This window comes from Radiomyces spectabilis, assembly GCF_025331425.1.
Source record: "Radiomyces spectabilis strain NRRL 2753 chromosome Unknown BYT42scaffold_8, whole genome shotgun sequence".
NCBI classification, from domain to species: Eukaryota; Fungi; Mucoromycota; class Mucoromycetes; order Mucorales; family Radiomycetaceae; genus Radiomyces; species Radiomyces spectabilis.
Window position 1 is genome coordinate 1,463,452 of NW_026251933.1, and position 23,137 is coordinate 1,486,588.

A 23,137-nucleotide genomic window follows, 5' to 3' on the forward strand; every position below is an offset into this window, starting at 1 on the left:
CTGTATGCTTGGGGTGTAGCGAGCCATATAATTGTTGATCTCTCTTGGTTGCATGAACGTTCTAAAGAGGAAATGCCTGTAGATGCCCTGTTGGTTCTGGGACCAGGGCTCCATCATCAACGCTAGAGGTCACAAGACAATGAAAAAATGCTGTGGCCAATGCAATACGGAAAAGGTTCCGGTTTGTATCATGTTTCTTTTTGGGCACAATGAAAACAATTGGCTTGAGGTTTTCCTGGATTGGGATGAATAACCAGGCGGGAGTTTGATTTTTTTGAGCAACCGTGAATTTCATCGTGACTTTGGACTTTCTCGGATCATTTCCTTATTTTTCTTCATGTGCCTGACTCGTTTGTATCAGTAACCGTTTGCATTTTGCTCCATTTCAACCCATGATCTTCCTACAAGCGGCAGTGCAATCTTCCAATTCCAATGTCCAATCGGGCTTGGACTTTTGGATGTTCTTTGTTTACTGCATCGTCGTCATCGTCGTCGTCCTCTTCTTCTTATTCTACTTTAATCGTGTTGCCGGCCAAATATTAACGTGGCTCATCAACCAATATACCTGGCGACGCTATGGAGCCTACATTGAAGTCGGTAATATCACAGTTTCCGAAGACTCATTGAGCATTAATGCTGGGAGAAGGGGAAAAAAGTGCATGGGCTAAACCAGTTAACGACGTGGGCCGTTTTAGATTCCGTGCGTGTGACACTTTTAGGCGCTCGTATCCTGTTCAAGAACTTTCGATATCTTTCAACCAATCAATCAATTTCTATCGTAAAGGGCCATATCGCTATCCGATACTGGTTACTCAATGTGCGAAATTCCAAAGACGAAAAAACAGGCAAGTCTATTCCAATCGATTCAAAATAAACGCACAGACACTGATGGCGCTAAATCTGCTTGGCACACGTTCTAGGCAAAAATAACAGCCCACATCCTTGTCGAGTGGTCTGCCATGTGGAAGGACTCGAATGGTTCATTTACAACAATGCGCCCGCTTACGAAAGAATGAAAGATATTCTTGGCATGACCACCACTGCAACCAACCAGTCCACAGGCTCGGACGTTGAACTTAAAGGTGAATATGAAAAAAAATCTAAAAATGAGGGGTGGCACACGCCAATCCTAACTCGGTTGAACGCCTTCTTTCAGAGCCCGCCAAACCCAAAGTTGATCCGGAAAGCCAGACTCCGACGGGTGTGCAGGATTCGTTGATGGAACGGCTCATGCCAATTCAGTTTGAGTGTACCACCGGCGCGGTAATCATTGGTAACATGGAACTCCGCACCATGATCCTCCTCCAGGTCGCGCAAGCCAACGGTATTTGGAGTACGGTACCTTCACGGAGTAGCATGGATTATTACAAGTCCGTCTTTGATCTCGTCCTCAGAAAACCGCAACTTAGTCTCAAAGATAACATGGACTTCACAAACATTGACAAATCCATGCAAACGATCCAACCTACCTTGCCGACGTGAGTTGGGACCCGTCAGCCATAACAAAGAAAACCAAATTTCATTGACACGCTTATTCTTTTAGGTTTTGGTCTCGGCTATGGAAACCTTTGCAATACCTTCATCCCGCAACGCGAACAAGGCAGTACGGTGAAATGCAGCATATGCATGATTTGATGAGTGCTGCAGCAAGACCCACCACTGGGCTCGAAACAAATGATACGACGTATCACGAAGAATATGCACGTGTGAATAATGTTATCGAATGCAGCGAAATGGCCATCACTTACTATGCAGATTATGCGGGACCTGTTCCAACCTCCGAAGCGTCCACAGGCACATTCTCAGGCATTGGCACCGATATTGGGAACGGCGGCCTACCGCCAGAGTGGGGCGTGCGACTCTTGGCCTGGAACGCCATGATTTATTACGGTCCATGGACGGATCGGCAGCGGTAAGAGGAGGATAAATCATATTGTCGGGCAATTGCTTACAAATGAGAATAACCGTGTTATAGGGCTGCCATCCAAGATTACTTTTTCCCCAACTCTCACCGTAATAATTCCCCCACCCCGCGGCTTATACCAGGCCAATCGCGGATGGCCACAGCATTCAAGTTTCAGTTGGAATTCATGACCGAGGCGACCCTTCGAATTCCTACTCGAGAAAAATCAAAGGATTGGAAGTACGAAACCGGATCAGCCGAGCTGGATATCGGCGCGGATGGGTTTTATACGCGTCCTTACGGCTGGATTGACTTGAAAGCTGCCAAGGATTCATCGGTCAAAATGGTGGTTCCCTTCGTCTTTGGTGCCGATGGTTACGTAACTAAGTTAGACGTCCACCTCAAAGAACCCGATGTTTCAACAAGTATAAACTATGCCTCGCTATTGCAGCTGCCTAGCCTTGAAGTAAGCCAGTATCTTCTCAAACAGCATTCTATAACAGATCAAATTAAATATACGTGTCCTAGTTGCATGTGGCGATGCCCACCCCTCTCGTGTGGAATGCGCACCGCGTTTGGAATATCACTTGCAAAGCAGCACGACCTCGCATTTTTCTATTACGCGATCATATTTTCCTTTTGCAAGATCTGATCAAGGATTGGACTAGCTCGCCTCCCGTCGATCTGTTGCATTTTATACCCACTACCTACATACTTCACTTGGATGCTACCCAGCCTCATATATACCTCTGCGTGAATGAACACAACGTCATCAGCAACCCAAATTCTCTTGAAGACAACGGTAAGCGGAGCGTCTTTCTTCCATGAAAATGGGAAAACTTGGACTTATTCCGAAATGATGATTAGCTTTTCTTGTTGTACAAGCGCAGAAATTATATTTCGACATTACATTGCCTCTGCAAGATTTTGAACCTGAAGTGAACACCATTCGATTTGATGCCAACGTAAGTTATCTATACAGAGACGTGGAGGATCAAGTTCTTTTTTCGATATCAACATGGAGAAAAAAAATTTCTTAGGTCGAGCAATGCAAAATTGGAATATCATTGCAGACGTCGCATACACTCAATGCTTTTATGCAACAAGACGATGCCCAAGTTGCTGTTTGTTTGGGGCTCAAAATTAGCGGATCTTACGAGTACTATACCTCGATTGACGTCGCCACTCATATTGAAAGCACAAGCTTATATGTTACAGTAAGTGAGGGCAGTTGGGTATCAGTATGATCTTTTTGACCGAAGCGGTATGACTGTTAGTTAAATGGAGTTACGGTCAAACTTTTCGGCACGGTGATACGATACCTCTTCATTTTGCGCGACAATTACTTTGGCAACTGGATCAATTTCTGGACAATTGAAGAGTATCGATATCGTCGACAAAACCCACAAGAGTATCTAGAAATGAAGAAAAAGCAGGGCGAAGCCAAGGTTGGTTTTTTGATACATGTCGTCAATAGGGCGTGAATGGTGATTTTATTCACAATGATTGTAGCCCGTTCAAGACCCATTTGAAGTTTACGTGTTTCTTGAAGTTCTGGATGGCGCTCTCATGTTGCCAGAGAATCTGTACGAATGCTCCCACTATTCACAGTTGGAGTTTCAAGAATTACAACTGGAGCTTCGAAATCTCGATATCTATATGGGTTCGTGCTGGCATCCATTGTACGCGAAATAACTAGACTAATATTTACATTTATTACTGTTCATCAGATATGCACGTCAACATCAGTCCGATTACTTGGACGAGAGATTCCAATCCGAATCCATGCAAGAAGCAAGCCCCTTTTCGAATCAAAAACGCTCGTGATCCTCGCAATTTTATCTTTATTGATGGTCAGTGGAACTGGAACGAAAAAAGCATGATGAGAAATATTCACAGCGAATCCTGGATTTCCTAGAAACGAGCATTTACGCGCACCGATTATTTGGCCCGTTGCCAGAGACGGCAACGTATTTGTGTCATTGGGAGTTTGACATTGGACACATCACGGGTGAAATCAAACCGTCTTTTTTGCTGGGCACCATGTGCTTTGCACAGACGTTTGTGTACAATCTCATTGATGAAGATAATGCGGTTCCTGCAGAAATGACTCCCGATCCGGATCCGGATGTCACCTTTGTGAAGGCGTCGGTTCGAGAAATCGATATCTATTTGATGAGTCAAAATACCGCCACAGGCATTCATTTCAAGGATGGCATGACCGTTGACTTTGATAACCTTGTCAATGAAAAGTATTGCCAACGAATCGCAGTGAAATTGCCAGCCATTGAAACCACTTGCTTGGCTAACCAAGATCCCTCAAAACAAGGCAACAGTCAGGTAGAAGATTTTTCTCTTGCTTCACTCATCCATCCAATCAACTCAATGTATCGCTAACAAAAAACCCCATACTAACTTAGGAATCCGAATTCTCATGGGTCGAAGTCGCCAAAGTGGAGCTTGGTCTGAACATTACTCTGTTTCGCCAGACAAAAGATTGGCAGCAAAAACGGTCCAAGCAACAAACATTTATTAGCAGTCAGGACTATTTTACGCGTCGATGCGTCAATCTTTACGATGAGGATAATGACACTGACAGTAAGTGGAAAAACGAGTGAGATACAATGATACAAGGAACATTAAGGGGATTTGCTATTTTTTTATTTTTTATTTTTTTTTAAAAAAAAAAGGTTCTCGATCATCAGTGAACACACTTCAAGAGCATCATGTTGGCATACTCTACGCTCCACCCTATCGTTCGTTCTACTGTGGTAAGGTTCTTGAGCGCATCCTTTAACTATGATGATGCTAATGTGGCCACTTTGATAGCCGACAAGCCAACCTCACACATAGAGAACGCAAGTTCGGCGCACTCCACCCACTCTCAGACGCTGGATGGTTTCTTTGGCCGAAGAAAGAGTTCCACTGGCAGTCCCAGTATTTCTTCGTTTGTCGGTAACTGGTCGCCAACTTACAACACGGACGATGAATCGGACGACGACAGAATCATTGATCAGTAAGGGTTGAAATTAGCAATACAAAAAACCAAGGTGAAGCTCACAACAAGTCATTTTTTCTTATTCTTTTTCTTTTTATAGCGTACCCATGTCTCGAACCTCCATGCGAAGCTCTGTATTGCGCGACAATGAGTCTTTCCATACTGCCAATTCCGAAGGGATATATTCGACGCGATACAGCGAAATGGAGATTTCAGACTATGCCTCTGATGGCTACGGCGGAGCGAGTGTTCAATCCATGAGTGATATGGAAAGTGAAGGTACAGATGCAAAGACACCATCTTCATCAAGCGCATCGGTTTTATACTTTTTTTTTTAGTGGAAGATACCTATCCTGTGAATGATGTGTTGTACGATACCACGGTCAAAAATGCTTACACGCCGACCTCGATTCCACCATCCATTCCCTACAGCGGATACCTCAAGCGGTATTCAGTGCAACGCGCCATTGCAACCCTAGATCGCAGCCATCCGTTTTTCCATCCCTTTCTGGCTCCACCCAAAACTTCGGTAGTTCCCGAAAAGGTCAGTAGAGAAGAACGTGCCAAGATAAATAGTACTAAACGGACATGAATACAATTAGAAGGAAGAACGGTACAAGTTTGAGAATGATTCACATATCGACACCGAGTATTTCTTCAAAGAGCATAATAGTGCTTCGGATGATGGATCTGACGGGGGAACAGCCAACAAAGCCGATGAAAGCAAAGGAAACGAAGTCCTTGCGACGACGGTGATTGAAGCCACTTGTCCTGTAACCATCTTGCTCACTCCCATTCTGGTCAAGGTGGTTCAAGAGTTGACCGAAGTCATTAGTAAAGATGTAAGTTATTTTTACGTACAGTGGCATGAAGCGGCAAGTAGACCTAACCCCCGTTTTTTCCGTGGTAGGATTGGGATTTGGAAACCATGCTTGATTCGCATCAAATTGAATACATTGGTCAGCTGACCCGATACCTTACCCATCAGTATATTTGCACTCGGTTTGCCGTCTTGTTGCCCAGAACGTATTTGCACTTTATTCAAAATGTCATGATCCCTGACGATCTGCCAATCTACAAGCACGGACAATCCCACATCAAGACACAGTACGATTTCCAAAATACTATTTTATGTTCAGCCGACGTCTTTCTCCAAGATTTTCGCATGATCGGCAGCGTCAAATTCCAGGATCTGGCATTTGATGAAAAACAGGTCTCAGTGGCCGAATCCAAGCTGGTATTCCAGGAATCGCGCGTTCACATTGACACCGGTAAACTGGGCTGCAAAGTGCGATACATTAGCGAACGTCATGAACCGTTGCATCAGCCTGTCAGTTTTGGCATCCCACTTGCACGTCAGCATCAGCCCATCAAACGTCATCGCAACGAGGAAGAAGACCAGACCCATGCAACAAACGAACTGGTCGTCGTCGATCTCGAACTCTCCGATTTCGCATTCAAATGGTTAGGCGCGCAAAAACCAAACTACTTCAACATGGAGATTGGTGGACTGTCAACGATTATTATTACCGAATCCGTAGAAATCTTGGTGGGCGCCGTCTATTCCTGGCTGGTGTTTGTCGATGATTTAAAGGACATTCTTGAAAGCTTCCAAGAGCGCCGGTCGCGGCAAATCCAGGTATTCATTCATGAGCTGGCCAACTTTTCCAACGACCCGCACGTGGTAGGCGATCCACTGTTCCTGACCAAACCTACCAACATGCTTCGTCTGGGATCGCGCAACTTTCGCAACGATGTCGGATGGAAACTGTTGGCACGTATGCGTCATATCTTACGATCCATGCCGTCTTCCACGCGTGAAGAGTTGCAGTATCGTTTGACTTCGGGCGGCGCAATTCAGCATGTGGACTCACGCTACATGTTCAGTAGTGTCGTGCAGACATTTTCACGCTGGCGAAGCTGGGAGATCAGTGATGACGATATTGCTCACTGTCGACTGTTTACGCAGCCTTTCAACCAACGATCTCATCAAGAGTCGTCCATGATCGAGAGTAGCTGTACCCAGGACTTTGTGCGGTTGTTGACGTCCTCGGTAAATCTTGGAAAGATTACACTGCAGCAGTTTGGTTTCTGCATCTACGAAGAGGAAGAAGTGACCGAAGACAATAGCATCTTTATCCGGTCCATCGAACTGGCCCTCGACAGCGTTTTCAAGCGTCCCACCATCGGCGATCCTTCCGACGATGTGTCGCCTCCGCGACCCAGTTCCGATGATCGCGCCAAGACGCACCCATCGGAAGGGTACTTGGATGTTGTAGCCAAAGGCAGTGTCGCTTCCGTGAAAATAGGAGCCAATCCGGCCATCCTTGCTTTTGCGAGACACATGTTGATGGTGCAACGTGTATTTACCAACAAAATACGCAGTTTATCCCATACCAGTAAAGCCACCGCTGTTTCCCACTCCAGTTCGTCCTTCTCCTCTCGCCATTCTCAATCATTGTCACCCGATGCCTCTTTCGACCTGCAAAAAATCTTGGCTCAAGTGGATATTGTGGCGCAAGTTCTCGTGGATGTGCATGATATCGATATTTGCGCGCGAGCTCAAAAGTTGACGATGCAATCCGTGATCCGGGGCATTCAAGGCTCGGCTCTGTTGTCAAATCCACGCTTGACGCCCACGGCGTTCTTTGCCTCTTCGGAGCGAGCTGATTCCGATACCGGGTCCGGGGTCCGCAGTTCTTTCAAAACATCGAGAAAAAATATGCATCACGCGCAGAACCGTATTCTGTTAGAAGCCGCGGGCGGGGTCGATCTTATAGATGTACGGTTCTTTGAGATGCAACGACACCGGGATCGACTTGCCACACTAGTGGAACTGCTGGTGATTACCATGGATCATCCCACGGTCAATGCAAATCTCAGCCAACCGGCTCGATCCACCAAAAAGGGGAAATCCGATACCCAGCGACAACTGTTCAACCTGTTTTGCAATGTTCGCAAATTCTACATTCACGCGCCTCAAAGTTTACTGCGCTTGTATGGGTTCGTGGAAGAATGGCGTACGGAACAAGGCCAGCGATATCATTTCATGTTTCAAAACCTGTTGAATGAATGGGAAGAACAGCGTAAAGAAATGGCCTACAGCAATAGTAGTAATCCCGCCAAAGGGGTGCCACTCACTGGACGGAAATTCGATTCTCGGTTCCAAGTGCTTCTGAATTCGGTGGTGGCCCGTGCGGATCTGCTGCCTTCATTGAGTGTGGAATATTCCATGGAAGATCTTTTTGCATTGGCCCATGAAATCCAACCCAAGGGTGTGTCTGTGCTAAAGTACGCGATCCAGTTGTCCAAGCAAGAATTACATTTGATCACCAAAAACACGGCCCCGGCAACACCTTCCTCTACAGCCATCCACGACCACGGTGGCACCGTTTTTGCCATTCCCAGTATTCGCAGTACAGGCAGTCTGAGATCGGTATCGGATGGTGGTGCGGATCGACTCAAACTACGATCCATGATTTCCGTGGATTTCATTTCGCTGTCACTCAACGTCGCCATGATCGATTCGTTGCTGACGGCCCAGTCTTTGCTCGGCAATGAAATTAGCGAACTTTTGGAAGTGCTGTCCTATTCGAAACAACGTCACCACGAACCGTCGACGGAAGGCACGACACCCGCTTCTTCGTCTGGCAAACCGTTGAGATATCATTTGAATTTCTTGCTCGATGGTCTTCGCATCTCCGCTTCAAGCCCCTCAGCGCTTGTCCTGTTCGAATCCAATGCACTGGAAGCCTCCGTTTCGAATGATTGCGTAGCCCACGGGGATCGTCCATCGCCCGAAGGATTGGCATGGAAGGTCCAAGGACGCAACTTTGCCTTGTCGCTGGATCACAACAGTGGATCGTACCCGGACGACCCGACGTCGCGAGCCAAGAAAGAGACATTCTCGAGAAGAAATCGACTCGCGTACATCGTGATTGACTTTTTGATTCAAAATTACTTGCCTGGGTGTTCCTCTCAAATCACGTCCAAAGATCAACCCAATCATCCTTTAGGTTCATTCTACATTGATATCTCCAAAATTCAAACCGTCATGCAGCCCATTGCGCTGGGAAAATTGGCCGAAATTTATATTTACTACGATGCCGAACTGAAGAAGAAGCGAGAGCTCAAGAAACTGGAATTGGAACGCTTGGCCGCCAATACCAAACGATTGGTCCAATCGTTCAAGTACGACACGGCCAGCATGGAGGAAGATATCCAGTCGTTATGGCAGGATAAACTGATCTGCTTACGGATTCAAAAGCTGGGCGTTGCTATTCCTCTGGACACGCAATCACATCACTCCTCGTCGGCGAGAAGTCCAAAAGAAGTGAGCGCCTTGTTGTTCTCCATCGTTTCTCTCGAACTATTGACGCAAAATATCGAAACGAGTACCGCCGTCCTGGAGAATATTTCGCTTCAATGTGTGAAACGATTTGACCAGAGCAATGAAGATCACTTTGTAGCCGAAAAACATTCCCGCATGAACCAGATGCTGCTGCCATCGATTGTGTGTAAACTGTATGCGCAGAGTCAGAAATCGAGACAGTCGTTAAAGATCGATGCCAAGGTGGGCGGATTCGAAGTGGATCTGGACGGCACCATTGCCGATTACATCAACAGTTTGAACGACATTTACATCAAGAGTATGGACCGTGTCAACGAATTTGCCGTCAACACCAAGCTTATGACAAAGCAAGAACCTGAAGAGAAAGGAAGCGAAGTGGTAAATCTGGAGATCATTGGCGTGTTTGAATATCAAAGCGGAGTGGTGCGAATGTATCCCAAACGCCATTCGGGAGACACGGTACGAAGAAAGAGCCCAAAGCAAAGCCTGCGCATCAAAACCGGGATGGAGTCCTTATCACGGACCACCGAAGGCAACGTCGCTACGCTCAAGTTGCCGGGATTGAATGCATGGATGATTTATCAAACGTCGCTTGGCGCGCATGCCTCCGGATCCGATGCTCCACGACGATTCCACGGCGATATCCTTATCCATGAAAGTAACAACATTTTGCATCCTTCGCTTGTGCAATTTCTTCGCGAAGTGGTGGCCGGTCTGAAACTGGGAATGCAGGAATCCAGCGAACGTAAAGCCGAACGGTCCACCACCACTACCACCACCACCACCGACGTGGATAATCTGGATGCGTCGGTTCTGGTCCGCTTGTCGCGTACCAAACTGGATTTGAGCTGCCAGCCGACGTCGAAAGTGGTGTGTTCCTTGGGCTGGGACCAAAGTCAATTCTTGCTCAATGCTTTTTACGATCCTGCGGGAACCCGCGTAATGAGTTGTGTGGCGTCGATCCATGATCTGTCGACCACCATCAAACATCACTTTTCACCGGAAGCTTGTCTGACAGCCAAGGTCGATGAACTGGTTTTCAATGTCACGCTGATGTTACCTCGCGACAGTGCGATTCACCGAAACGACGATATTTCGGTGGTGGTGAATATTCCTTGTATCCACACCGACCTCAACGTTCGCCATTTGCAAGATCTCCTGACATTGTACGCGTGTTGGTTCAATCAAGCTATTGTGCCAGACACGACGCCGGCACAGGCGGATCACAACACCAGCAGCAAGTTGCTTCCTTCCGACACGATCGTGGAAGAAAACGATACTGAATCGGGTGAATCGGCGTCGTTACCTACCAAGCCTTTTGCCAAACACATTGCGGTGCACTCACAGACCGTCAATCTGTCGGTTGATATGGGTCAAGCCATTGGCAAAATTGCACTCGTACCGAACAATGTTTCCATGACGGTGTATCACGTACCAATGCAATGCAAGGGGCTCAGTTTTTCTTTTGATCACATTGATGTCTCATCGGAAGGCCGACTTTCCGGCGACGCTCAATTGCAACGGGTTCTGGTGAATGTGAGTCTGAAAGTCCAGGACGGCGTCCAAGCATACAGTTCGTCTTCTCATGTGATCCTGGACGGTGCCCGCGCGACGTTTGAATACGAGTATCAAAATATCCTTGATCTTGTGCAAGATCCCATTGAGCTAACGTCGATAATTCAACCGAAAGAGGGTCAATACGAAATGACGACGTCGATCCACATGCGGGCAATGATTGTACGATTGTCGATTAAAACCGTTCCTGTGATTATCACCATGTACCGACGCTTTATGGAGCTACTGGAGAAGAAGAAAATGGAAGCCGGACTGTTGGACATGCCTACCATGCCAGCCATGCCTGCCGTGCCTGCCGCGCCTGTGCGGGAAAACGTGACCACCACGCAACCCACCCAGTCCACTTATACTTCGTCAGCCGTTTCCGCAGAGGCTCGCAAAGACTCACCAGCATTGCAACTTGTTCACCGCCATGTGCACATACAAATGGATGGCCTCGATATTGTGATTTATCCCAACCAGTTCCATGACGTGGATAATGTTGAGGTCCATGCCCGACAGATTAATGCCAACTTGAGCGAAGCGCCAACGAGTGACGAAGGAATGCATCGTGTCTTGACAATCAATTTATTGAACGCGGCTCTGCTAAAGAACGTGTCGAGCAAGGATCTCATGGCCCAAGACAGGACCTTGGCGGTCACCGCCGAATCCAAGACCAAGAGCTGGGGTGGTACTCGCATCTTTACCATTCCAACAACACGTCTAACGATGGATTCCAATCAGATCAGTCAGGCTGTCGATCACACGTTTGCAGCCAATTTCGATGGTCGTGTCAACGTTTCACTGAACCTTGGGTTGATGAAATATCTGCAAGAAATGTACAGCATGTATAAGAACCAACTGGAGCGGGCCAAGGAAAGCGAGCTGGCAAGACCGTCACCAAGCACCACACCGGGCGAAACAAATGCTCCCAGTCTTGCCGGTCATGACGATACGGAAAGTGTTGACAGTGGCGTGGGTGTGAACAAACGAAAAGCAGCTTCACTCCATCGAAAACCTTCATCTGCTTCCACCGATCCACGAGAACCCAGTGACAGTCCTGAACCGGACAAATTACCACCGACCGGTCCCAGCGAAGCCATCAAATATCGTGCAGTTCAACCGGTCGATTTCTATCCGCAGCTCCAAGTGATGGGCGATGCCACGCCACCGATGGAATGGCTTGGTCTGAAACGAGACCGACTACCTGCCGCGATTCACGAAAACATTACACTGCCCCTCGATGGTCTCGTACAATCTTTATGGAAAACATTCGAGGAACAATGCCAATAAACGTTGAACAAATAAACAATGCAGTGTTTGGCCTAATTAATGATAAACTGATCGCTTTATGACATTGTATCCGTTACTAAGGTTTCCCCAACAACAAAAATTTTGAGGTTCCTTGTTGAATTAGCTGCATGATGATATTTGGTTTCCCAAAGTGAAACATTTCTAATGATGTCCGGGCAACGTCTGTTAGAGTTTCAGGTGCCTGAAATTAATTCTCTGATTCTATCTATTTCTCACCCGGCCTCACTGTGCTTGAGCATAGATATCATAGGCTCCTTAAAGATCCGTTTGAGACTGTCAAAAAGGTCCATTAAACCGTAAACAATCTTGTGCCTGAATGACCAAGAAAACAGCACAAAAAACCGACACTGCCAAGGTTTCATTAGGCGATGCGGTTGGTTGAGTCCAAACTAACTTGTTTGTGCGACCATGCTTTGACTAGACAAAGCGTACTTGACAAGTGCAGCGTGCGCGATTCATGGATTTGGAAATGCTCAAGACGAATCGAATCTAAAATCCCGTGACATTTATTTTTTTTCATTCGCGGTGGAGCAAAATCCCGCAAATACTCGTTTTGAATGTCCCCTTCCTTATCAGCAGAATAGAAAAAAAAGGGATAAAGCGACCTTTTTGTTTTCCCTTTCTTATTTTTTCGCCTTGCCCCCGCCTCCGCCGCACTCCCTCTTTCCAAGCGCTTGCGCCCTTACATATCAACACGAGAAAACCAAACCCCACGCTCGGGGCTTTTTCGTCCATTCTACTTCATCTCAACCCGTCATCATTTCACTTGTAAATCCTTAATTCTTCACTTGTCTTTCCTTGCGAGATGCCCCCGCCATCCATTTCTCAGCAACTCGAAGTCTACACCAAAGGAACCGAGGCATGGTTTCCCGACGATCAAGAAGGTTGGGTATCCGCGGCCGTCGTTTCAAACAATGTAGATGACACCCATGTCAAGATCGTATTCCAGAATGAACAAGACGGATCAAAAGTAAGCAACCTCGAGACTCGACACTAGGCTTGTAATAAGATAACGATATTATTATTAACACTTGTTGGGGGTGGGGAACAGGAATATGTCTTTGAATCGACCATGGCAGAGTTACAGAAAACAAAAGGATCCAATTTGCCTCCTTTAAGAAATCCGCCAAAGATGGAGAATACCGACGATTTAACTAATCTAAGCTATCTTAATGAACCTTCAGGTAAACATCAGCCCATTTTTTCGATCGATTGATCTTTTGCGCTGTCACGGTCTTGTTGATGAGTTATTTTGCTTTCTTTTTTAAATAGTGCTTAATACCATCCGTACGCGTTATTTGCAGCGTAATATTTATACCTATTCCGGCATCGTGCTGATTGCCACCAATCCGTTTGCCCGCGTGTCGCTGTACGAACCGGATATCATACAACAGTATTCGGGCCGACGGCGCGGAGAACTGGAACCCCATTTATTCGCTATTGCCGAAGATGCTTACCGCTGCATGGTACGCGAACAGTCCAATCAAACGATTGTCGTATCCGGAGAGAGGTAGGTTGAATTAATTAACCATGCATGGATGCGTGGATGGACCTAAAAAAAGATAATGTGAGGCTAAAGTGATTTTCTGGTGTCTTTTCTTCACAGTGGTGCGGGTAAAACTGTCAGTGCAAAATACATTATGCGTTACTTTGCCACGGCCGATGATAAGGAAGCAGCAGGCAAACAGGCCAAAAATACTGCCGGAAGCATGACCGAAGTAGAAGAACAAATTTTGGGTAAAATTTTGCCACAGATAAAAAACTGAAATACATAGGATTGTTGAGGAATCTAACTTTATTTAACTTTAGCCACCAATCCGATCATGGAAGCGTTTGGTAACGCGAAAACGACAAGAAACGACAACAGTTCTCGTTTCGGCAAGTATATCGAGGTAGGTGACAGAAAAGTTGGAAAACCAGAGGGCAAAGCTGAATTAAAATATGGAATGGGTAGATTCAATTTGATAAACAATGCAATATTGTTGGAGCCAAGATTCGAACGTATCTGTTGGAACGGTCTCGTCTGATTTTCCAACCCGAGACCGAGCGTAACTATCACATCTTCTATCAGGTAAGAAAATTACAAATTCATGACTAAGAGCATGCAGAGCTTGGCAGGATCGATTTATTAATGCGAGTCACTCCTTAGCTCTGTGCTGGTGCTCCATCCACTGAACGCAAGGAATTGGATTTGAAGAGTTGGACGGATTTTCATTATTTGAACCAAAGCGGAACAGGCGAAATCCCAGGCGTCAATGATACTGAAGAATTTGAACTCACGCAAAAATCGCTCTCCTTGGTGGGCATTTCCGTACAGACCCAATGGCAGATTTTCCGCCTTCTGGCCGCTTTACTGCATATCGGCAACATTGAAATTGGGGGTCGAAATGATGCAGCTCTCAGTGAGGATGAACCGTCGCTAATGAAAGCGACACGCCTTTTGGGCATCCAAGCTAGTGAATTCAAAAAATGGATTGTCCGTAAACAAATTGTCACTCGGTCCGAGAAAATCGTCACCAATTTGAGCCCGACTCAAGCTCAGGTCGTCCGTGATTCGGTGGCCAAGTACATTTATGCCAATTTGTTTGAATGGCTCGTCAGCGTCGTCAATGACAGTTTGTCTTGCCAACAGCCCGAAACCGTCGCCACTTTTATCGGTGTGCTGGATATCTATGGTTTCGAACATTTCAAGAAGAACTCCTTTGAACAGTTTTGTATTAATTATGCCAACGAGAAGCTTCAGCAACAGGTATGATATTTTTGCATATTTTTTTTGTTGATTCACAATTTGTACTCACCCTCGATGATTGGCTGTCTATAGTTCAATCAGCATGTGTTTAAACTGGAGCAAGAAGAATATGTTCGCGAAAAAATCGATTGGAAGTTTATCGAGTTTAGCGATAACCAAAAGTGCATTGAAATGATTGAAGCCAAAATGGGTATCCTGTCGCTGTTGGATGAGGTAAGAGAACCGTGACTGTGACCAGAAATCAGTCGTACTGAATGAACTTATTCGTTAGGAATCACGTCTACCTTCAGGAACCGATCAAGGCTTTTGTAACAAACTATACCAAGCTTTCAGCGCACCTACTTACCAGGATTATTTCAAAAAGCCTCGATTTTCAAATGAAGCGTTCACAGTGGTTCATTACGCACACGATGTGCAATATGAAGCTGAAGGGTTCATTGACAAGAACAAGGATACGGTTCCTGAAGAACATTTAACTCTTTTGCAAAACTCGCAATCCTCCTTTTTGGTGGATCTGATCCAAACAGCCACAAGCTCTACCGGCCCTATCGCCCCAGTAAGCCCAACAAACAGAAAACTCGCCCTGCTGCAGGTGGTCATTAATTACTTATTGCATTTCCTTTTTCATTCAGGCCGAGACACCCAAAAAATCCGTCAATGCGGCCAAGAAGCCGACCCTTGGTTCCATCTTCAAAGTAAGTTGCTTAATAGTCACGGCAAGGCAAATAGCACCCTTTGTTCTGACGAAAGAGAAAATTAGCTTTCTTTGATCAACCTGATGGATACCATTGGTCAAACCAACGTGCATTACATTCGTTGTATCAAGCCCAATGAAGCCAAAGTGGCCTGGGTATTTGAACCCAACATGGTACTTTCGCAGTTACGAGCTTGTGGTGTGCTGGAAACCATTCGCATCAGCTGTGCCGGGTATCCTTCGCGATGGACGTTTGAAGAATTTGCTGACAGGTCAGTCATTGACAGTACGATTACCGATGTGTTTTTCGTTTGTCCTAATACAATCTCCTTTTTTTTATAGATATTATGCACTTGTTAAATCAAAGTATTGGGATTCCAAAGAAAATGCCGATCCCAAACGATTGTGCTCGGCCATCCTGGATACCTATATTAATGACGCTGATAAATATCAGATTGGTCTCACCAAGATTTTCTTCCGCGCTGGACAGGTAAATATTTGTGTATCTTGCTGGTTTATTTTTCCATAGTGATAGAACAAGGATTGAACAAAAAATGTTACTTGATCGTAGCTGGCTTACATGGAAAAACTGCGAGCGGACCGTTGGAATCAGTGTGCAATTCTTATTCAAAAGAACATGCGTCGCTACATTGTGCGTGCACGTTACTTGCGTATGAAAGAACTCGCAATTGGATTGCAGCAGATTGCACGCAAGAAAATGGGCCAACGCAAATTAGAGTTGCTGCGTCAGGAGAAAGCGGCCATTGTCATTCAAAAGAACTGGAGACGATATACGGTTCGAAAGGACTATCTGCGACAACGTGCAAGAATCGTGGCCATTCAAGCTGGTAAGTGACTGGAAACCGTTGGCCGACCTTGTTAAACTATTTGCTGAACGATGGTGTGTCGTTTCTGTTTCTATTAGCAATTCGAGGTCTCATTGCTCGTAAACGATATGCTTTGATTCGTCAGCATAATGCGGCTGTGCAAATTCAAAGACTTGTTCGCGGTTGGTAAGTTTGGATTGCACATGGTATTTTCTGGAACAAGACTTGATTCGTGTCATATTTTTTTCTTCAAGGGTGGTGCGAAAGCGATATCATGCTCAACGAAATCACATTATTCGCATTCAAACATGTGTTCGTCGTCGCATTGCTCGTCGTCAATTGATGGGATTGCGCGCCGAGGCCCGTTCTGTGAGTCACTTCAAGGAAGTGTCTTACAAACTGGAGAACAAGGTGGTGGAATTGACTCAGAGTCTGAACAAGCAAAAGGATGAAAAGTTCCAACTCCGCAGCAAAGCGTCGCAGCTTGAACAGCAGGTGCGTACATGGATTGACAAGTACGACAAGCTGGATCGAAAAGCCAAGGACTTGGAAGGCGTGATTGGCAAACCTACCGAGGTCGAAGAGGGATGGTCCAAGTTACAGCACGAGCGTGACAGTCTTCAGGAAGAGTACATCACATCGTTGACCAAACTGAAACAGCAAGATAAGGAAATCGCCCGATTGAGCGAAGAATTAACGCGACAAAAGGATGAAGTATCGAAATTACGAGAAACATCGCAATCCATCGTGGACACGACCGAGGTGCCTAATATGAGCGAGTTGAAGCAACAGATTTCGACGCTCAAATCGCAGTTGTCTCAGACCCTCAACAAGACCCGCAAGCAGCATGTATCACGTCACATTCCTTCAAGACCTTGGTCCAACCGTGAACGTCGACGTGGCGTGTCGCCCGATCGTCACAACACGCACAATCGACATCACCGAAAGAGCAAATCGGTTTCGGGCGAACAAAACGAAAACGCTGAAGAAACCGAGATGTGCACGGAGAAACAAGTGGAAGAACTGGAAGTGGCTGATATTACTGGTTCGCCTGAAGAAATCATGCATGCCATTTTCAAGGAAGAGATGGTCCTGCAGAGGGAAATCGTGGAAACGGTGGTCAAATCGATCAATTTTGCTACCCTTAGCCCTCCGAATTCTCTGGCACGAAAGGATCTCTTCTATCCATCTCACACCATCGCGATCATCAGTATCGAGATGTGTCGTTATGGATACGTGGCTGCTGCTGAAAGATTGCTCTTGGCTGTCATGGATGCGATTGATGATGTTTGTGTGGTAAGTCGTGTGAGAAAGAACGTGGACGACAGAGTGGCTTCCCACTGACGATCCCTTTTTTTTTTTCTTTGTCTAGGACAACGAGGGCGAAGAAGCGATTGTGCCTTGTCTGTACTGGCTGTCGAATATCCATGAGCTGTATTCTCTTATTATTTCTTTGGGACGTCAACTGGAGAAGGAGATGCAAGGCAACAAGCGTGGTTCGACGGATGCAGAATGGCACGAGATTGAAAAGACGCTGGAGAACCTCAAGTACGACTTGCAAAGCTTGGAAGACCATGTGTTTAATCACGTGGCCAGTGAACTGAAGAAGAAACTCAGTAAGATGGTGATCCCGGCCATTGTGGAGAGTCAGTTATTACCGGGATTTAATGCGACCGAGTCTGGACGGTTCCATGGCAAGAGTCTTGGCGGAACTCAGCCGGCGTATACCATGGAGGATGTGTTGCACCTTTTCAACACCAGTTACGCGACCATGAAACGCTATGAAATTGAACAAGCCATTTCCGAGCAACTGCTGACGGAATTATTGAAGTATATTGGTGTCAGTACCTTTAATGATGTGGTGATGCGGCGCAACTTTAACTCGTGGAAACGAGGTAAGAAGCTAATATGAAAATGAATCGGAGTGATGCCTATGCGCTGATCTTTAAAAAAAAATTTAGCGATGCAAATTCAGTATAACCTGACGGTATTGGAGGATTGGTGTAAATCCCACGAAATGGCGGATGCCACGTTGCAGCTAGAACATTTGATGCAAGCTACCAAACTGCTTCAACTGAAAAAGGCCACTTTGGATGATATCAAGATCATTTACGATGTGTGCTGGATGTTGACGCCTGTGCAGGTTCAAAAGCTGGTTCAGAACTATGCGGCCGCCGATTATGAAGATCCTATCAGTCACGATATCATGCGAGCCGTCGTGTCGCGAGTGAATAACGGTGATAAGGCCGATTCCATATTGTTGGACCAGGTGTCGTTGGACGATTGCGCTTACGAAGTAACAGAAGCTCGTGATGTGAATACTGAGTATTACGTGCCCGACAATGTAAGTGTGCAATTATAGGTGAGAGGGGGGACCCATTGAATACTAAAATGTAATTTATTTTACTATAGTTGCATCTGCGCCGTGTTTCGCAAGTAATTAGTCTAGTTTCCCAAGAGACTCCGTAGTAGAAAATAAAAATAAAAAAGATGAAAAAAAGGAAGAAAGCTTACTTGCAATAAATCAAAGTGTAACCAAGCTCAAAAGTCATCGACTGCTTTATTGGTGAACATGTTACACGGACGCTTTTTTTTTCTGACCAAGAAAATGGGGTTTAGAAATTCATTCTTTCTTTTCTTCTTTTTCCTCCTCTCAGCACTTTGATTATTTAGGGTTCCTCAGTCGTTTTCTGTACACAACATGTCTGGACCAATGCCACCGGGTATATATCTTTTTTGAAATTCACGATCAGGATACCCATGAACATCGGCTAAATATTTTCTATTCACTTAGGTTGGGAAGCCCGTCAAACGGATACAGGTCGCTAGTAAGTTTGGATACGCTTATTTTTGTCAGCAAAAATATTTTGTATACTGAAAGCAAGTGTGGCGACCATCAAGTTATTTCATAGACCACAATACCAAGCGAACCACATGGGAGGATCCTCGTTTGCAGGCACCTGGACAAAATCCATACGGTCCACCTCAAGGGTCGCCTTACAGTGGTTACAATAGTCCGTCGGCCGCTCCAGCTCAGTCGCCGTACCCGCCTCAATCATCGCCTTACCCGCCTCAGTCGGCGCCTTATCCTCCTCAATCGGCGCCTTATCCACCGCAACCGTCGGCGTATCCCCCGCAATCGTCACCATACCCGCCTCAGGCAAGCCCATACCCGCCTCAACCTTCGGCTTATCCAGCGACTTCTTCGCCTTATCCACCTAGTTCGTCGCCTTATCCCCCCAGTTCGTCGCCTTACCCACCGCCACCAAGCCAGTCACCTTACGGCAGCAACCAGGGCAGTCCTTATCCCCCACCTCCTTCCCAAGACCAGCAGCGAGGTTATGGAGGTGGTGAAAATTCAAGTTACGGCAAACCTTACGGTCAGCAGCCTTACCCTCCTCCACCTTCTCAAGGTGGCGCTTATTCTCCTGCTCCTCCTGTGCCGCAACCACCATCGGGTTATGGAAACAATAATGGATATCAACCTCCACCATCACAGCAACAGCAACAGCAGCAACGTGTCACAAGTCCTTACGGTGGCTATCCACCTCAGCAACAACAAGGATATCCTCCTCAAGGGTATCCCCCTGCTCCAGGCGCTCCCGCTCAGAAACACAGCGGTATGTCGACTGGTATGAAAGTTGCTGGAGCCGCTGCAGCCGCCGGTTTAGCTGGTTACGCTATTAGTGAGTTTGTGGAGCATGAACATGAACAAAGCGAACGTTTGGACCGATTGGAAGAACAGCAACGTCAAGAACAAATGCGTAAGTTGTCTGAAAGGATAAAAAAACAAAAGCTTGGAAAACCGGGAGGAGATAGGGTTTCATTGATAGAAGGGGCCGGGAGAGTGGTCTTATTATCCAAATCGGGCTAATTCTTTGTTTTTCTTTTGGTCAGGCGAATCTCAGAACAATTATGGTGGCGGTTACGGACAACCCGCCGAGTATGGTGCGCCACCACCACCACCACCACCACCAGCGGCTCCTATGGATGGTGGATATGGTCAACAACCTGAATATGGCGCTCCACCAATGGATGGCGGCGATACCTCCACCACCATTATCAGAGAAGACGGTGGTTGGTTTGGCCATGACAAAGAAACCATTATCCAGCAAAGTAAGTGATGTGATCATCGAATTGATCACGGCAATAAACACATATACTAGAAGTACGGGGGATGGTTAAACAGAGTTATTTCGTATAGATGAATATGGCGGAACGACGGTGGTTGAACGTGAAGACGGTTGGTTTGGTGACGATGTCACCATCACTCAAACAGACGCATATGGAAATACCACGGTCGAAGAGGAAGATTCGGGATGGTTCTAAAGATCTACCTACCTTTTTTTTTTCCTTTTTCCTTTTTCTTTTTTTCCCATCCTCCATTTGGTTGTCGCACCTTTATCAAAAACGAAGTAATGCCCTGATTTTTCCAAATAGTGAAAAAAAAATACACAAAAATGTGATTCTTGTTGTGTAATAACCGGAGTTCATTCACCGAGTTAAAAATAGAAGTTGTTCGTGATTTTCCATTATCATCGTGTCAATATCAGATAACGTAGTGTATTATTGATTGTAGCGGTAATAAAACAAAAACAAACAAACAGAATAAATGGAAGCCAAGGTATTTGCGATGCTAAATTGGGATGAGGTGCATTGAGGATGTATATGTGGAAAATGAATGGACTGAAAGGAAATATAAGGGGGTATCAAAAAGTGATTATAGGGTAATTTTTGGGTTGTGTGTGTGTTTTTTACGTTCGGTTATCTACGTGTGCGTATGTGATCTTTGGGTCTCTCTCTTACGATGCGACTGTAGGAGCCATTTTGTTTTCCAGTTGATCCAAACGATTCATTAGTTCAGAAAACATTTCCCTTATCATTGGTTGTTTATCCGATGCAGGCTGGCCCGGTGGCGATGGCGAAGGAGAGTGTTTGGGTGATAAAGGAGCGTCGCGTAGCTGCAACCGTTGTTCCAGGGCGTGAATCCGTTCAACACAATCGGCTAATTTATCGTCAAACTCCTGATCCACCATTTCTCGCACTTGGCGCCGTACTAGAGATTCTATCATTGTGCCAGACGATTGTAGACTACGGATCAACGTGGACGATCGACGGATTTGGTCATCCAACGTGGCCTTGAGGGTTTGTGTGTGCTCAATATTGTCGTACAAAAATTCAAATGGCCGAAGAAACTGCTGCTTCTGTGTCAGTGGTGCAGGCGTCTTTGGCACAGACGAGTGAGCGACATTGAACCGGTAGGCCGTAGCACTGGCAGCGGCGGCGGCGGTGGCCGCTGCTGCTGCTGCTGCTGCTGCAGCGTGAGCAGCATTGGAAGCGGACGATGGACGATGAACCGAGGTCGACGTGGCAGTGGAAGTAGCCGGTTGTTGCGATGGTACAATGGGTGGACTCGGGAATTCGGTTATCTTGTAAGGTGCCGTAATAGCTGAAGCCGTTTTAGGCGGCAAGCGCGACGATGGTTGTCGCTTGACAATTTTATTGGGTTTCACTCGTTGGGTAGCTACCATGGGTCGCAAAGGGGCGGAATGAATTGCGGCGTGGTGATTTTGAGCATACGATGGGGTGAAAATGGTAAGTTGAGGTGTTTTACCATGCTTGGGGGCTAATCGCTTGAGCAAAAGCGAGGAAGGTTTCGGCGGAGGTAATTGCATCGATTCCACCATCCTCGAAGATCTGCAAATCAAATATAAAAAAAAAAATTTATGCATCAGTATTTTTTTTTTGAAGCACGATTTTTTTTTTAATCGACAGGAGCGCCAATAATGGAATGAAGGAATGATCAACCTACTTTGGTGGGGATAATCGAATGGCCGGTGAGCTGGGTTCTTGCTTGATAAGAAATCCTTCATGACCCTCCAAGGGCCGGGCGGCGAATTCGTGTTCTTCACCGAGGCTCGGACACGGTCGTAACTGAGGGACGTGGCGTAAGATGGATACCACGGCACCAGATTGGATGTCAGATTCCGTCAAACGACACAACTCGTACAAGACAAACATTTGCAATTTGGATGCTATTTCGCTGATGGCTTTGACAATCACATAAATTCGACCCTCGTGATCTTTGCAGAAATAATTGGGATGATCGCGATAGAAACGGGCCAGCATTTCATTTTTACTCGCATGATAATGACTGGAAGTGAAGAATAAATTGTCCAAATCGTCCAAACAAAAGAAATCGACCGTATTCGCATCATTGTGTGGTGACGTTAATGGTGGTGTCAATGGTGTAGCAAATTGATAGAGACGAAACACCGTATTATGAGCGTATTCGCCGAGAACGATGGTTTTAGCCTTCATGGTTCAACAGACGAACAAAATGCTATGAATGGATCACAAAAGAAAAAAAAAGGGGGGGCCAGAAGGAGCAACAGAGGGAGAGGCTTTTTGAGACCCATAAAAAAAAGAAAAAGGCCTTTATTTATATATAAGCCCAAGCATATTATGTGCGCATCGGAGTTTGACATGAGATATTGACCTGTAATGAAGTGCTTTTATGACCCCTCACCGATCCCAAATTGTACTAGGAGAATTCTAATAGCTTTTGAAATTCAATTTAGTAGAAGTCGATAAAAAAAGTCCATGGAAGGTCAATACCAATTCGGTCATGGATTGGTATGGCAAATGGGTGGAATGGTTACCTTTTCTTGACACCCACAATTTGCTGAAGTTACCATAAAAGGCAAGGGTAAAAATAAACGGATAAATGAAGTGGTCCATCCGAAC

General features: G+C 46.0%; 5 protein-coding genes across 5 annotated transcripts; 4 read left to right on the forward strand and 1 right to left on the reverse strand.

The window, feature by feature from the left end:
- Window positions 1–105: 105 nt before the first annotated feature.
- Window positions 106–1,413, forward strand: BYT42DRAFT_386218 (uncharacterized protein). Its single transcript, XM_051563331.1, has 4 exons — window positions 106–597; window positions 696–845; window positions 921–1,082; window positions 1,159–1,413. Exons 1-4 carry the CDS (start codon window positions 393–395, stop codon window positions 1,176–1,178), a joined length of 537 nt encoding a protein of 178 aa, XP_051422551.1. The 5' UTR covers window positions 106–392; the 3' UTR covers window positions 1,179–1,413.
- Window positions 1,137–12,204, forward strand: BYT42DRAFT_386187 (uncharacterized protein). Its single transcript, XM_051563330.1, has 17 exons — window positions 1,137–1,478; window positions 1,544–1,912; window positions 1,976–2,369; window positions 2,432–2,705; window positions 2,771–2,868; window positions 2,944–3,120; window positions 3,181–3,351; window positions 3,416–3,566; window positions 3,634–3,756; window positions 3,822–4,243; window positions 4,324–4,501; window positions 4,594–4,674; window positions 4,733–4,919; window positions 5,002–5,180; window positions 5,240–5,445; window positions 5,504–5,743; window positions 5,812–12,204. The coding sequence occupies exons 1-17, from the start codon at window positions 1,219–1,221 to the stop codon at window positions 12,097–12,099; spliced, it is 9,798 nt and encodes a 3,265-aa protein (XP_051422552.1). The 5' UTR covers window positions 1,137–1,218; the 3' UTR covers window positions 12,100–12,204.
- Window positions 12,205–12,679: 475 nt separating this feature from the next.
- Window positions 12,680–18,967, forward strand: BYT42DRAFT_386246 (P-loop containing nucleoside triphosphate hydrolase protein). The gene is made up of 17 exons (XM_051563332.1): window positions 12,680–13,090; window positions 13,172–13,304; window positions 13,393–13,630; window positions 13,727–13,857; window positions 13,930–14,012; window positions 14,075–14,191; window positions 14,270–14,869; window positions 14,942–15,082; window positions 15,141–15,425; window positions 15,502–15,564; window positions 15,630–15,835; window positions 15,906–16,053; window positions 16,135–16,411; window positions 16,489–16,576; window positions 16,645–17,686; window positions 17,763–18,285; window positions 18,352–18,967. The coding sequence occupies exons 1-17, from the start codon at window positions 12,926–12,928 to the stop codon at window positions 18,750–18,752; spliced, it is 4,641 nt and encodes a 1,546-aa protein (XP_051422553.1). The 5' UTR covers window positions 12,680–12,925; the 3' UTR covers window positions 18,753–18,967.
- A 63-nt stretch (window positions 18,968–19,030) lies between these two features.
- Window positions 19,031–20,956, forward strand: BYT42DRAFT_386325 (uncharacterized protein). Its single transcript, XM_051563333.1, has 6 exons — window positions 19,031–19,113; window positions 19,185–19,218; window positions 19,292–20,154; window positions 20,288–20,340; window positions 20,395–20,506; window positions 20,595–20,956. Exons 1-6 carry the CDS (start codon window positions 19,092–19,094, stop codon window positions 20,717–20,719), a joined length of 1,209 nt encoding a protein of 402 aa, XP_051422554.1. The 5' UTR covers window positions 19,031–19,091; the 3' UTR covers window positions 20,720–20,956.
- A 49-nt stretch (window positions 20,957–21,005) lies between these two features.
- BYT42DRAFT_574562 (uncharacterized protein) lies at window positions 21,006–22,225 on the reverse strand. The gene has a single exon (XM_051568865.1). It carries the CDS (start codon window positions 22,120–22,122, stop codon window positions 21,193–21,195), a length of 930 nt encoding a protein of 309 aa, XP_051422555.1. The 5' UTR covers window positions 22,123–22,225; the 3' UTR covers window positions 21,006–21,192.
- Between the last annotated feature and the right edge of the window lie 912 nt (window positions 22,226–23,137).

Excerpts from the sequence above, each read along its gene's own strand:
- BYT42DRAFT_574562 (XM_051568865.1), bottom strand. The coding sequence starts at position 22,122 with ATGCATAAATTTTTTTTTTTATATTTGATTTGCAGATCTTCGAGGATG.
- BYT42DRAFT_386246 (XM_051563332.1), top strand. The coding sequence starts at position 12,926 with ATGCCCCCGCCATCCATTTCTCAGCAACTCGAAGTCTACACCAAAGGA. Across the intron at positions 14,013-14,074 it reads GTTTCGGCAAGTATATCGAG|ATTCAATTTGATAAACAATG; the intron begins GTAGGTGACAGA and ends TGGAATGGGTAG. Across the intron at positions 16,054-16,134 it reads TTTTCTTCCGCGCTGGACAG|CTGGCTTACATGGAAAAACT; the intron begins GTAAATATTTGT and ends ACTTGATCGTAG.
- BYT42DRAFT_386187 (XM_051563330.1), top strand. The coding sequence starts at position 1,219 with ATGGAACGGCTCATGCCAATTCAGTTTGAGTGTACCACCGGCGCGGTA. Across the intron at positions 2,869-2,943 it reads CCATTCGATTTGATGCCAAC|GTCGAGCAATGCAAAATTGG; the intron begins GTAAGTTATCTA and ends AAAATTTCTTAG. Across the intron at positions 4,920-5,001 it reads GACGACAGAATCATTGATCA|CGTACCCATGTCTCGAACCT; the intron begins GTAAGGGTTGAA and ends TTCTTTTTATAG.
- BYT42DRAFT_386325 (XM_051563333.1), top strand. The coding sequence starts at position 19,092 with ATGTCTGGACCAATGCCACCGG. Across the intron at positions 19,219-19,291 it reads CAAACGGATACAGGTCGCTA|TTATTTCATAGACCACAATA; the intron begins GTAAGTTTGGAT and ends GCGACCATCAAG. Across the intron at positions 20,507-20,594 it reads AGAAACCATTATCCAGCAAA|ATGAATATGGCGGAACGACG; the intron begins GTAAGTGATGTG and ends TATTTCGTATAG.
- BYT42DRAFT_386218 (XM_051563331.1), top strand. The coding sequence starts at position 393 with ATGATCTTCCTACAAGCGGCAGTGCAATCTTCCAATTCCAATGTCCAA. Across the intron at positions 598-695 it reads TGGAGCCTACATTGAAGTCG|ATTCCGTGCGTGTGACACTT; the intron begins GTAATATCACAG and ends GGGCCGTTTTAG. Across the intron at positions 846-920 it reads TTCCAAAGACGAAAAAACAG|GCAAAAATAACAGCCCACAT; the intron begins GCAAGTCTATTC and ends CACACGTTCTAG.